This window comes from Aquila chrysaetos, chromosome 10 (assembly GCF_900496995.4).
Source record: "Aquila chrysaetos chrysaetos chromosome 10, bAquChr1.4, whole genome shotgun sequence".
Lineage (NCBI taxonomy): Eukaryota > Metazoa > Chordata > Aves > Accipitriformes > Accipitridae > Aquila > Aquila chrysaetos.
This window is the reverse complement of record NC_044013.1, coordinates 23,617,939-23,629,528: the sequence shown is the minus strand read 5'-3', so window position 1 is coordinate 23,629,528 and position 11,590 is coordinate 23,617,939. Positions and strand designations below refer to the sequence as shown.

The following is an 11,590-nucleotide window of genomic DNA, read 5'->3' as shown; positions in this document are numbered from 1 at the left end:
AAAAGTTATGGTTCATTTTATTTCGCTGCTTCAGAACAGTAAGGCATCTTCATACTAAAATTGTCTGTAGGATTACAGAATTACAATTCGGAAAAGTACTATGTTTGACCCTTAAGTATTACTGGAGGTTAATATTTATTGTTAGGATCTTATTTCTTTTATTTTCACAAGGAAGCTGTTTATGTATTTTAAGCTATGCAGCTGAGCATCCCAATTTGCTTATGCACTAGCACACACAAAACCATGAAATTAAAACACCACATGAATTCAAGAAATTTTGGACTGATGTACTTTCCCCTCATTAGCAAGAAACAACTTTCTCAAGAACTTTACATGAAAAAAGGCCAGGTCTGTCCACTTCACACACTACAGATGTCAGTCATTTAGTGGGTTTACTGTTGTGTTATGCAACTTAAGAGGCTGAAGCAAGTCACCTTCATTCTTCCGCTCACTCTCTTCTGTGTAGATATTATGGTGTGCAATGTAGGATATAACAGAATCTGGTATGAGATATTTTACACTTAATCCTCTGCACAAGGCATAGCGTATCTGTGTCGCACTGATTTCATTCTGAATCCATTCTTTCACCAGAAAGATATTGTGCTGAAATTGAGTTAAAAGGTCTGATTCACTGATATACTGAGCTGGATCAGAGCCAGCACGGCTAATACAGACCAAACCAAACTTTTCCACTATTTCTTTGATGTGTTCTTCCTTCCAGAGATTAGGTGTCTTAAACGTCTGTAGAAAATCAGCCCCACAGAGCAGCTTTAATTCTGGTAGAACTGGAAAGACAAAAGGAAATGACAGAGTTCAATACTTGCTCGGTTTTCTAGAAAGTTTATACTTAAAATTGCTTTTAACTCAATCACTTTTTTTTTTTTTTAAATAGTTTACTTTTACTCCGGTTTTCTTTCAAAAGGTTGCAAGAAAAAAATCAGCTTGGATTTTATGTGTCTGGTCACAATTACTTTATCACCTACTTCATCATCACTCACAGTATATCAAATATTACCTGTACAATATTAAAGGAGAATTATTCCTCCACTCAGGCAAGCCAAAAAGGGGAAGAAGCAAATAAAGAGAATTATTTTAGCACAAAGACTAGACTTGGTTGAACCTGGCTACTACACCCCAGCCTGCCCTACTCACTTTGCTCAGGTACTGTGGGCCCAACCCCAGCTAGCGAGGCCCTTGCCTGCCACTGTGGCCATATGGCTCCCCATCCCTTAGGAAGCAGCTGCCTTACTGCACTCTGGCACACAGACACAATGTTTGCATACTGTCACGTTAGCCAGAGAGCAACCTAGAATTTTGCCTGGGTTTGTGCACTTACATCATCTAAAACGTGATGGACTGTATCTAATCTAACTACCCTTACTGGTACAATAAGCTAGTTAGTTGACCTACTAAGTTTTGGTTTATTTTTAGAGAAATTTGAACCAGCAGAATATCGTACAGATAGTATTTTGTGTCATGTGGCTATGGCACTTTTGTTCTAGTACAAAGACATCTAAAGTCAAATTTGCTGTACCTTGAAAAATGACCAAGAATGCTTCACTAGTACAATTTTTTCTGTTTTCTTTCAATTTCTTATTTGCTGCCCACTGCCTAAGCCCCAGTACAGACCATCTCTTTCCTCAAAGTCTGTTTTACAGCACTCATCATTATACCATCTGAGTATTTTACAGACATTGACTAGGTATTTTCACAGCCTTGCATTCATGTGAAATGAAGGGGAAGGATGGAGGTATTGTCTCCATTTTACATTTACTTGTGGTTATAGACAGTTAGCACATCTGCAAGTCTTTTATACAAACACCTTAAATCAGCAATTTGAAAAATAAGAAACATACCAGTCATGATGCATGAAAAGCATGCGCCTTAAGATACACTCAATTTTGCAGAGGTTTAGTACATACCATTGAGTTAACTACAGCAAGCATTTCTTCTCTTCTTACACCCCCCCACTACATACCTTCTGATCCCTACAACAAAGGTGGCAGGAGTACTGCACTGCACCTTCCTGTGTTCTGAATGCAGCATTACTACAAAAGGAGGACTGTATGGGACAAGGCTATCTTGAAACATTCATGCCTGACAGAATCACCATACACTGTCCACATTCTTAAAAATATAATTCTGTTTTTTTTAGAGTTTATAATTAGTTTATTTGGGAGGAATGTGAAATTTTTGTAACAGCCACCTCCTCCCCAAATCACCCAGTAAATTTATTTTAATAAAGGTTGGAACACCACATCTGCAAGGTTGGAACATTTAGATTCAATGCTCTCATCTCTGACCCTTGAGCTAGTGCATAAGTACCTGCAAAAGGGCTACAGGAGTATGAAACTCTGAAACAATGTCCCAGGTACTTCTGACAGCTGATGAACGATGAGACACCAAGAACCTTAGGATTCACACAACCCTGGAAGCTCTATCATAATAGAGCTGATCTCTTCTGCTTTATCCTTTCCAAGCTGTGCTCTGCCCATGTATTTCCTCATGCCAGTTCCAATCTTCTTGTCTTTCCACTCACAGATTCTACTCTTCCCTTACAGTTCCCTGCTCTCAGTTCCATGTTTAGACTGTTTCCAGTCCTCTGCTTTCCAGAGCCTTACCTGGGTTTTATGTCACAGCTTGCTTTTTACTTAACAGCAACCTCCACAGTAAAACAGTACTCTGTCCCAAGCTGTATTAGAGCTAATATCACACCAGAGCTTTTATAGTGTTGATGGGTTTTCTCTGAATGTACATGCATTGCAGTTCTAGGTTACTAGAAGCTAAATTAACAGATTGTAGGCTTTACAAAAAGGCTGTCAATTTTACACGTACATTTCCGCATATCCCCGTATCTTCTGTGCCAATGAGAAAAATATGGCTTTGGTCTTTCAAGGGCACTTTGCTAAATGATGATCTGCAGCTTCCACTACAGATAATGGTATAAAACCCAAATGGCTGCTGCAATGCTCCATTTTTTGGTAAGTACAATAGCCTTTATTTCAGGCCATGTTACATCTGGATCTGGGAAATTTTTGCTTATTTTTGATTGGTGTAGCTCAGTCGATGGTGGACAGAAATGAATTGCAATTCTTTGAAGTGTTGTTCAGGGAAAAAAGGAGAGGGTAAGCTAAAGGAGAAATAACTATTAACACAAAGGAAGCAGCTGGATTTAAGGTCTAATTAAGGGAGAGTGCTGTTGGAATATGCCAGGGAAAAGCATTCAAGACATGACAACGAAGTTGTTCATGTAAGGCAACTGAGAGACTTGAAGTGCAGGGGATTCAATTAAAAATGAAATGAAGACAATCAGCCATCTCTTGTAAGTAGGAAAAGAAATATTGCATGTGAACCTACGTTTGGTGAATCAAGGAGGGATGGCAAATCCCTGGATACTGAAAAACAGAGAAAAAGAACTCCATAGTCCTGTCATTTTCATCTTCATCCTGAATGACTAGCACCAATAAGCTATTCTAAGTTTACTAAAACTGCAATAATTTATCTATACCTGTCCTCCGTGAACCTTTTTATTTTCAATATATATTAAAGTGACCTGATTACTTCATGTGGAACAAAATCATGAGGTTCAGCACCATGCAAAGAAGTCTCACAGTTTAGTAGGCACACATATAGTAGAAAAATAGTATATTATGGAATTTTGCCACTGCTAAACTCAGCCATCAAGTAGATCTTTCTGAAAGCTTCCATTAGGTGACTGAGCCTTTCTACAAACTTCACAGAAAACCCCAATTCAACAGATTTCATTGTTGGGAGGGTTTTTTTTGTGGGGGGGGGGTGGGAAGGGAGGAGGAATTGGGTAACAGTTGCCTGCCATTAGAAAGTTTGTGCTAACCAGCATTTATTTATGAGAAAGGGGAGGAACTCTATTCTGCTCTGTAGTTCTCAGTAGCTCTTGATCGTTCCCCATGCCCCATGCCATACCATGCTACTGACCAAAGTAAGTGGGAAGAAACCATTCTGTTCCTTCTTGGTGGGCCACATGTTTCATATAGCCAAATCTGTATCACTGTCCAGTCAGTCAAAGCACTGAAGGCAGAAAAAGTGCAACAGGATGCCAGCCTTTCTCTGTTCAAACTAACGGATTGTTCTTTGTGGATAGCTCCCAGATTGAATTAAAAAAAAAAAAAAATCTCCAGCCACTACGTACTAGACAGAGGAACTGATTTCTTGCCTGTCCTCCTTCTCACCCAGTTTTTTGCTATGCCTTTGTTGTTGACTGTAGAGGAATCCTGTGATGATGACTGATGAATTCTAAACTGAGAATATTGGGAAAGAAAGACTAGCTTTAACATTTGTTTTGTTGACCATTTGTACATAAAATGCTGTAGAGCTTGAAATAACTACAGAAAGTAATAGCCAAAAGAATTTTTTGTCATGGACATTAAAATAGTCCTTACTACTTTCACACTAGTTTTCCTTATTACGGCAATGTGGAATAATCTGACTTGTCACTTGCTAACAATCATTAACCCCATCAGACACAAGATTCCACTGCAGTCCAAATGCCTTGAGACTTTTTTTCCTCTACCATCTATAAAGATAACAACAACTCATCTTTTGGAAATTTTTGTATGACCATGAACAACTTAAATGTATTATTCATGTCCAAGGAGTGCTGCAATACTACAGGAAAAATGCAATGTATCAAAAATCCAGCAGCATCCTAGCAAGTCTTAGGGCTAGGGAATATGATAAAATAGGAAACCCAAAACTGACAGTGTTTCCAGAACTTGCCATACTTCTAATGTCAACAGAAGCTTTTCTGTCCAGAAATGCAGTAAACACCAATGCATCAGCATCACTGGTGTGGTATCCATATACTTAATCCATTGTCTAGTAATCCCTATAGTTTTTGATATTTTTTATTCATAGATTCTATGCTTTGCAAAACCAGCAGGGCCACAACATACATCTCTGACATAGCTAAAGAAGTGCTTATAAAACCAAGAATTAATACAATTCCCAAATAAGTCTCCTGTCTACGTGGGAATTACTACAAAATAACTGCACCAGCAGTCATGCTGGCATTTGGCATGGCTTGTTTTTGGCAGGCAGCTCCAACCCTCAAAACTTACCAGCTAATATGTTCAACTTTTTCATCAATTAAGTCTAGTCTGGTAAAGCTGTACTGTTTTTAATGCTAAACAAAGAGTCGTGTTTACATTTATGAACCAACCTGAGTGCTGGTAAGAAAGGGGATCCTCTGTAGATCTTTCTATGGGCCATTTGTTTTTCATTAATTCCTTCTTGGACTGGAGCAATCTGAGTGATTCATTGTAATGGTGCCTGCATTTAAAATAAAGGCTTCTGTGTGAGGTAATCCTCTCAGAGATGCACAAAGCGATTACCTGGCACTTTCAGATTCAAGAACACAGTCTGCTTTTATGCACTTTGGATTTGAATACAATTTGTTAAGAATTTAGCATATTCATTCTACCATGAGATTAGTAACAATGTAGTTAACATTTTGCAGAATTCACAAGCAATCTCCAAAATGGCATTCTGGTTTTCAATTCCTTTTTGAAATTCTACCATTATGGCAATTTTGGTAGTAGCATTACATTTAAAACATTGTGGAGGTTTTTGCTTGAAACAGGATTAAATCACACTTCAATCACTAGATTTAATTTCTTGATTAAATACAACCCCTCATGATGATGTTTCTGTAATGTGTGCTCAGTTTTCAGGAGGAGACATTCTTGTTCTCTCTCATCCTCTTCTCCACAGAATCATGTTCCCTGAGTCTTCACCTTGTGGTTTTCCCTTTCATTTTAATGAAAAGAATCACAGTCCTGAGAAACTCAAAATATACAATTCTTATAAGACTTTTGACATCTGCTATGCTTCTAATTTTACTGAGTTCAGATGCATGAAGGCAGGCAAGGATCCTTTTGTCAGTTTTTCCAGGTTTCTATTACTTTCTTCTTTTGCTGCTCCTGATCGCTGGTGCCCTAGTGCAATACTGGTACTATTATCTCGTGTTAGCGGCCCTTTCTTTGATCATGAGGGCAAGTGCCAATCTTAGATCCAAACACCTAAACTCCCTTCCTTCCAAACCCACATGGCCTTGCTTGTTTAGAATAGTCCTTGACTTGCACCATCCTGAGCGATGCTTAGGCATTGCTCATATTGGCACCAGCGAAAATCGTTTCAGGAAACAAGCTCATGGTTAAACAGGACGGGCAGACACAGACTCAAGCCAGTGTCCCATCTCTGTCTAGTACATATATAGCCAAAGTGACCATCAGGTCTTATATAACTGTATCAAAGCAAAGATTATGAGTTACAAGGTACAGTCTGAATTCAGTATGTGTACAAAGCCATAGGTAACCCTTTGAATGTCTGGCCTAAGGAATGAATTTATAGTTTAGTGATTTATATGTACACTCTTCAAATCATGCAGATACTTTTAGCCACAGGAATAAGTTGCACAAGTGTCAAGAACCTACACCTAGACAGGCTGCATAACAGTCTCTAGTAATTTTTGATGCTCAGCCATTTGCTAAAGAGACTGCATAGACAAGGGGTGAGGGACATATGGTAGTAGAGAGTAGGTAGCAGTAGCTTGGCCTGTGCCTTTCTACATTTCTATTTTTAATCCTGCCTTGTTGTAAACAGGCTGATGCTATGTATAGTCAAGTACACTAACTTCGTATCATGGACTGACATTCTTGGGCCATGATCAAAAATAAGAACTCTTGGCAAAGAACTCACTGCAGGACTAACATTGTAAGTACTGCAAAATCTTAACTGCCAAAAGGTCTGTTCAGCAGGCGTTTTGAGTGCTGGGGCACGGAAGGTTACGTTATTTTAAAGATACACCAAAAAGGGCAAATCAATCTGTCAGTTTATCAAGCATTTTCTGAACTGTGTATGAAGCTTTGAATAACTGTATCATTAAATCTCAAGCACAATTCAACGACAGTTGGGTAACATAGATCTTTGCCAATTCTAAATTAATTCACAATATATCTGCACCACAATCAAATCTACATTACAAGAGGAATGAATGTAGTTCTTTGGTTACTGACAATACTGTTTTCTTGTCTAGGAAGAATATTCAGGAACAGCAGGTAAGTGGGAAATAGCTCCATCATGTTCCCTTCTCCTCTCTAAAAAAAGCCTTGAGATAGTCTCCAAAATTTCCATACTCACTTAACAGGCAACTAATAGCACCGCCAAAAGTGGGATATGAGCTTTGCTGCTTAAAATTCTTTTATAACTATTTGGGAGCCTCTGCAAAATCCACAGATTTTGATGAAATATGACAATTTCATTGCACTCAGGTAAAACAAGTACTGTAGGAAAAGGCCATTCTTGTGTCTCAGGACACAATGTTCTACTGCAGTTAAGTGTACAATTCAAAATACTGATAAGAAGAGACATTTAGGTACAGTAATATTTTTTGCCTTTGCCTTGCAATAGCAAAATCTCTTTCTATTGGTCCTAAAGTTTCCTACCTGAAGGAGCTTATAGTGAAGGCAGCAATTGGTTCTTTGACAAGGGAAGAATCTATAGATTAACCTTCAACATTTGTGAAGAAGCACAACTCCACAATAAACCATTGCCTATTTATACTTGGTAAGGATCTAGCCCTAGAGCCACCTCTTTTTTTAATATTCATGTGTGACAATTAGAATACAATATAAAGCCAAGATACCTACATGTGCTATTTCATCAGGATGCTGCTTCCCCGTTAAAGGGACAGGGTTCAGCATTAGATTATGGCACTGGTTCAGCTCATTAATATAGGTCACCATTTGGGAAAAAATGCTTTAAGCTCATTTCTCTCCCTAACTGGCATCCATTTTAACATTTTGTGAATTTATTTATAAAAATAGAGGTTCACTTTCTAGAGCGGCAGGAAGTTGGGCTATTCATACCATATTAATACTACTTTCCCTGAGCAGAAAATTATACATACAGGTTTTATTTACGGTACCTCTTATACTAAAGAACTCTGAAGTGGATTTACAATTTACAAACCCAATCTTGCAAGTAGTACTCACTTCAGCTGGAGCTGTGCAAGATCAAAGCCTTTATAAGTCGGATCACCTGATCTGAGATTTGTGGCTGCTCCTCTAGAGAAAAACAGTTGTACAAAACTGGAGTTTAGGAGAAGAATCCCATACCCAACCAATACTGCAGGACAGAGCTTTTGGTGATTTCTCACACTGAAATATACAAGTGTGATTACAGAAAAGAACAGAGAACTTTTCTGCAAAGACAGGGTAGCATTGCCTAGTCTTCCTCCCACCCCGATCCTATTCTGCTGGCTGGAGGCAAGGGTCAAAAGAAGCAACTGGATGTCTATGTTCACTCAGTAAAGCAAATAAAAGCAGAAATAAAAAGCTCTACCGGGTTTTTTTGTAAGTACATAGGGTATTCTTACATATACTTTTGTAAAGTAACAGGTCTGGTTTTTAATTGCTTTCACATAGAGCCGTAAGAGCTTTCTCAGCAGTCATTGGAAGGCACATTTTAGAGCCTTAAGTTATACAACCAACTGTTTCCAGTCAGAAAGTAAACTAGAAAAAGTGGATAGAAATCATTGATAGTTCTTACAGCACACTTGCTTTCTTGAAAGACATCCATGAAGTCTTTCACTTTAACAATATCTGTTGACTTCTGTAGCATCTGTGTTTCCCAAAAGTGGCTAGCACAAGAAGTTTGTGTTTTCATACCTTGCCCCATAATGCATTTATTACCAAGTGTTGTGGTTTAATCCCAGCCAGCAACTAAGCACCATGTAGCTGCTCCCTCACTCCTCCCTGCTGCCAGTGGGATGGGGAGGAGAATCGGGGAAAAAAAGGAAAATTCGTGGGTTGAGATAAGAACAGTTTAATAACGAAAATAAAATAAAATATAATAATAATACAAATATAATAACAATAATAGCAATTGTAATGAAAAAGAATATAACAAAAAGAGAGAAATGAGACCCAAGAAAAGACAAGTGGTGCACAATGCAATTGCTCACCACCCACTGAACAATGCCCAAGCAGCGACCTGCCCCTCCTGGCCAAGTGCCCCCAGTTTATATACCGAGCATGACATCCTATGGTATGGAATATCCCTTTGGCTAGTTCTTGTCAGCTGTCCTGGCTAGGCTCCCTCCCAGCTTCTTGTGCACCTGCTTGCTGGCAGAGCATGGGAAACTGAAAAATCCTTAACTTGGGATAAATACTACTTAGCAACAACTAAAACATCAGTGTGTTATCAATATTATTCTCACACTAAATCCAGAACACACTATACCAGCTACTAGGAAGAAAATTAACTCTATCCCAGCTGAAACCAGAACACCAAGACCAACCATATGGGAAAAAGGCACGTTTCAAGATCCTTACATCAAGTTAACTGGTTTTGGACAAATTGTTTTATTTTTCCTTCCAGCACAAAATCACGGCAAACTCGGTGATTTTGAAGAAAACATCAGCAGTTATGGGCTTGGGCTTAACTTGCCATTAGAGTTAATACAAAAACTTTTCAAGAAAACTTTTCAAGGATGTGTGAATAGCATAAACCTGCAGGCATAATAATGCCAACATAGCTAATCTGGAATAGGGATGCTCCTCAAGAATAGGTTTATTTGTAAACTCTCTTACTTTCTGATTAAGATCTCTGTATTACCTGCTTAGAGACCTAAAACCAAGAGAAATCACATGAGAGCCAAGACCTTTACTGCAGAACTCTTTCAGTGACTACAATTTTGCAAGACCTTTTCTGGGCAGAGGCTTTCCACATGCATCTAACTACTTAAATGGCATAAGTGCAGTACTGTGGTGTATTGCATAGGTCTGGGGAAAGCCTATCTGCTTTGCACTAGGAAAGACTCCAGATGGGGAATACTTACTACGCGGCCTTTCTGAAGGAAAGTGATGTGAATTTTCATTGCTTGCAGATCTAATACTTTATCTCATAGCAGATAATGCCATAAACAGACATGTTCTGCTTTGCTTGGGTGTTTTACATAAGTGAGTTCTGTGCATCGATCTGGTAGCCTGACAGATTTTTGGCAATCAGTAACTTCATAAAGAAGGGAGCAAAAAAAGTAATTACCTTAATACTTTTACTGTCTCTGTCCATGTCTCCTGCTCGCTCTCCCATGGATCAACTCGAATCCAGTCAGATGTCTCCAGTGCTAGTTTAGCCATTGCTATCCGGTGCCTTGCTGAAACCAAGCCTTTCTTTCTGTAGTCATCGTTAACAGGAGACATTATGCCTTCAATCACCTGATACCTTCCTTTTGAAAAAAAAAAGAAAACAAAAAAAGAAAAATAAGTCATTGTCACAGAATCTTGAAAATTTAGGGTGGTCAGGACCTTGGGAGCTCATCTAGTCCAACCTCTTCAAAGCATCATTAACTTCAAAGTTCTGAGAGGCTAGGAACAACCTGATCTAGGTATTATTTTTAATACAGAAACAGCAATTTAAAAAATTAAAAAGCAGCCTTCTTGTTCCTCTGTGAACTGCTAACAATTACTATCAATATGTTTATCCTATTAGAGGATTCAAAAAGGAAAGCTGGATGAACATACAATTTTCAAGCACATAGATGTTTACAATTTATGATGCAAACTATCAAAATTGCTAGATATAATTAACTTTTATATTCCAGTAAGTACAGCTTTTATAAAGCCAGAGCAATGGACGACTTAACTGACCACTGCTTTGTTCTTAAGCATCTGATGCTTGTTATTTATCAAAATCATTGTGCCTTTTCATTGTGTTAAAACAAGAATTATAGCATATTACTGCAGCTATGATTAATGCGATTCAGACAAATCAGAAGATTCAAAAACAAAGATGGGGCTAATGGACTCTAAAATGAGACTTACAGCACTATGCTCCAAACATCAGCTTAGCAGCCATTAAAGAACCTTTCTATCTGGCTGATCATGCTAATTAAATTTGAAAATATGCCCATATTTTTCTACTCCTGTAACATAATATAATCATTAACACAACAAGCTCTTTTTGGTAGACTTTGCAGTTCCGGCCTCAAATCAGGAAACAAAAGTCATAGAATCATAGAATCATTTAGGTTGGAAAAGACCTTCAAGATCATCAAGTCCAACCGTCAACCATGCCCACTAAACCATGTCCTGAAGTGCCTTGTCTACGCGCTTTTTGAATACCTCCAGGGATGTTGACTCCACCACTTCCTGGGCAGCCTGTTCCAATGCCTGAAAACCCTTTCAGTAAAGAAATTCTTCCTAATATCCAATCTAAACCTCCCCTGCTGCAACTTCAGGCCATCTCCTCTCGTCCTATCTCCAGCCACCTGATAGAAGAGACTGACCCCCACCTCACTACAACCTCCTTTCAGGTAGTTGTAGAGAGTGATAAGGTCTCCCCCCAGCCTCCTTTTCTCCAGACTAAACAACCCCAGTTAATGTAGCTCTCATTTTAATAAATCAACAGGGAAATAAAGCTCTGATATGAGCCGCACCCCTCAAGAAACAGAGAGGAGAGAAAGGGTGTTTCAAACAAACAGAAACACAACAAAATGATTTCTAACGTAACACATGCATTTTAAATAACTATGGTAAATATGATACTGAAG

The 11,590-nt window shown here is 38.6% G+C and overlaps 1 protein-coding gene across 9 annotated transcripts in view; it reads right to left on the bottom strand.

Annotated features, from left to right (window-relative positions):
• The window catches only part of NMNAT3 (nicotinamide nucleotide adenylyltransferase 3), a 34,462-nt gene continuing 22,872 nt past the window's right edge, over nt 1–11,590 (bottom strand). For 8 of the 9 annotated variants that reach the window (XM_030028289.2, XM_030028283.2, XM_030028284.2 and 5 more), the window contains 4 exons: nt 10,084–10,267; nt 8,031–8,102; nt 5,198–5,307; nt 1–785 (listed from right to left, as the gene is read on the bottom strand). In XM_030028289.2, the coding sequence (XP_029884149.1) occupies nt 376–785; nt 5,198–5,307; nt 8,031–8,102; nt 10,084–10,241 (750 nt within the window). In that variant the 5' untranslated portion in view covers nt 10,242–10,267 and the 3' untranslated portion in view covers nt 1–375. The remainder of the gene's footprint in view (nt 786–5,197; nt 5,308–8,030; nt 8,103–10,083; nt 10,268–11,590) is intronic. The other variant, XM_030028286.2, reaches the window with a different exon arrangement.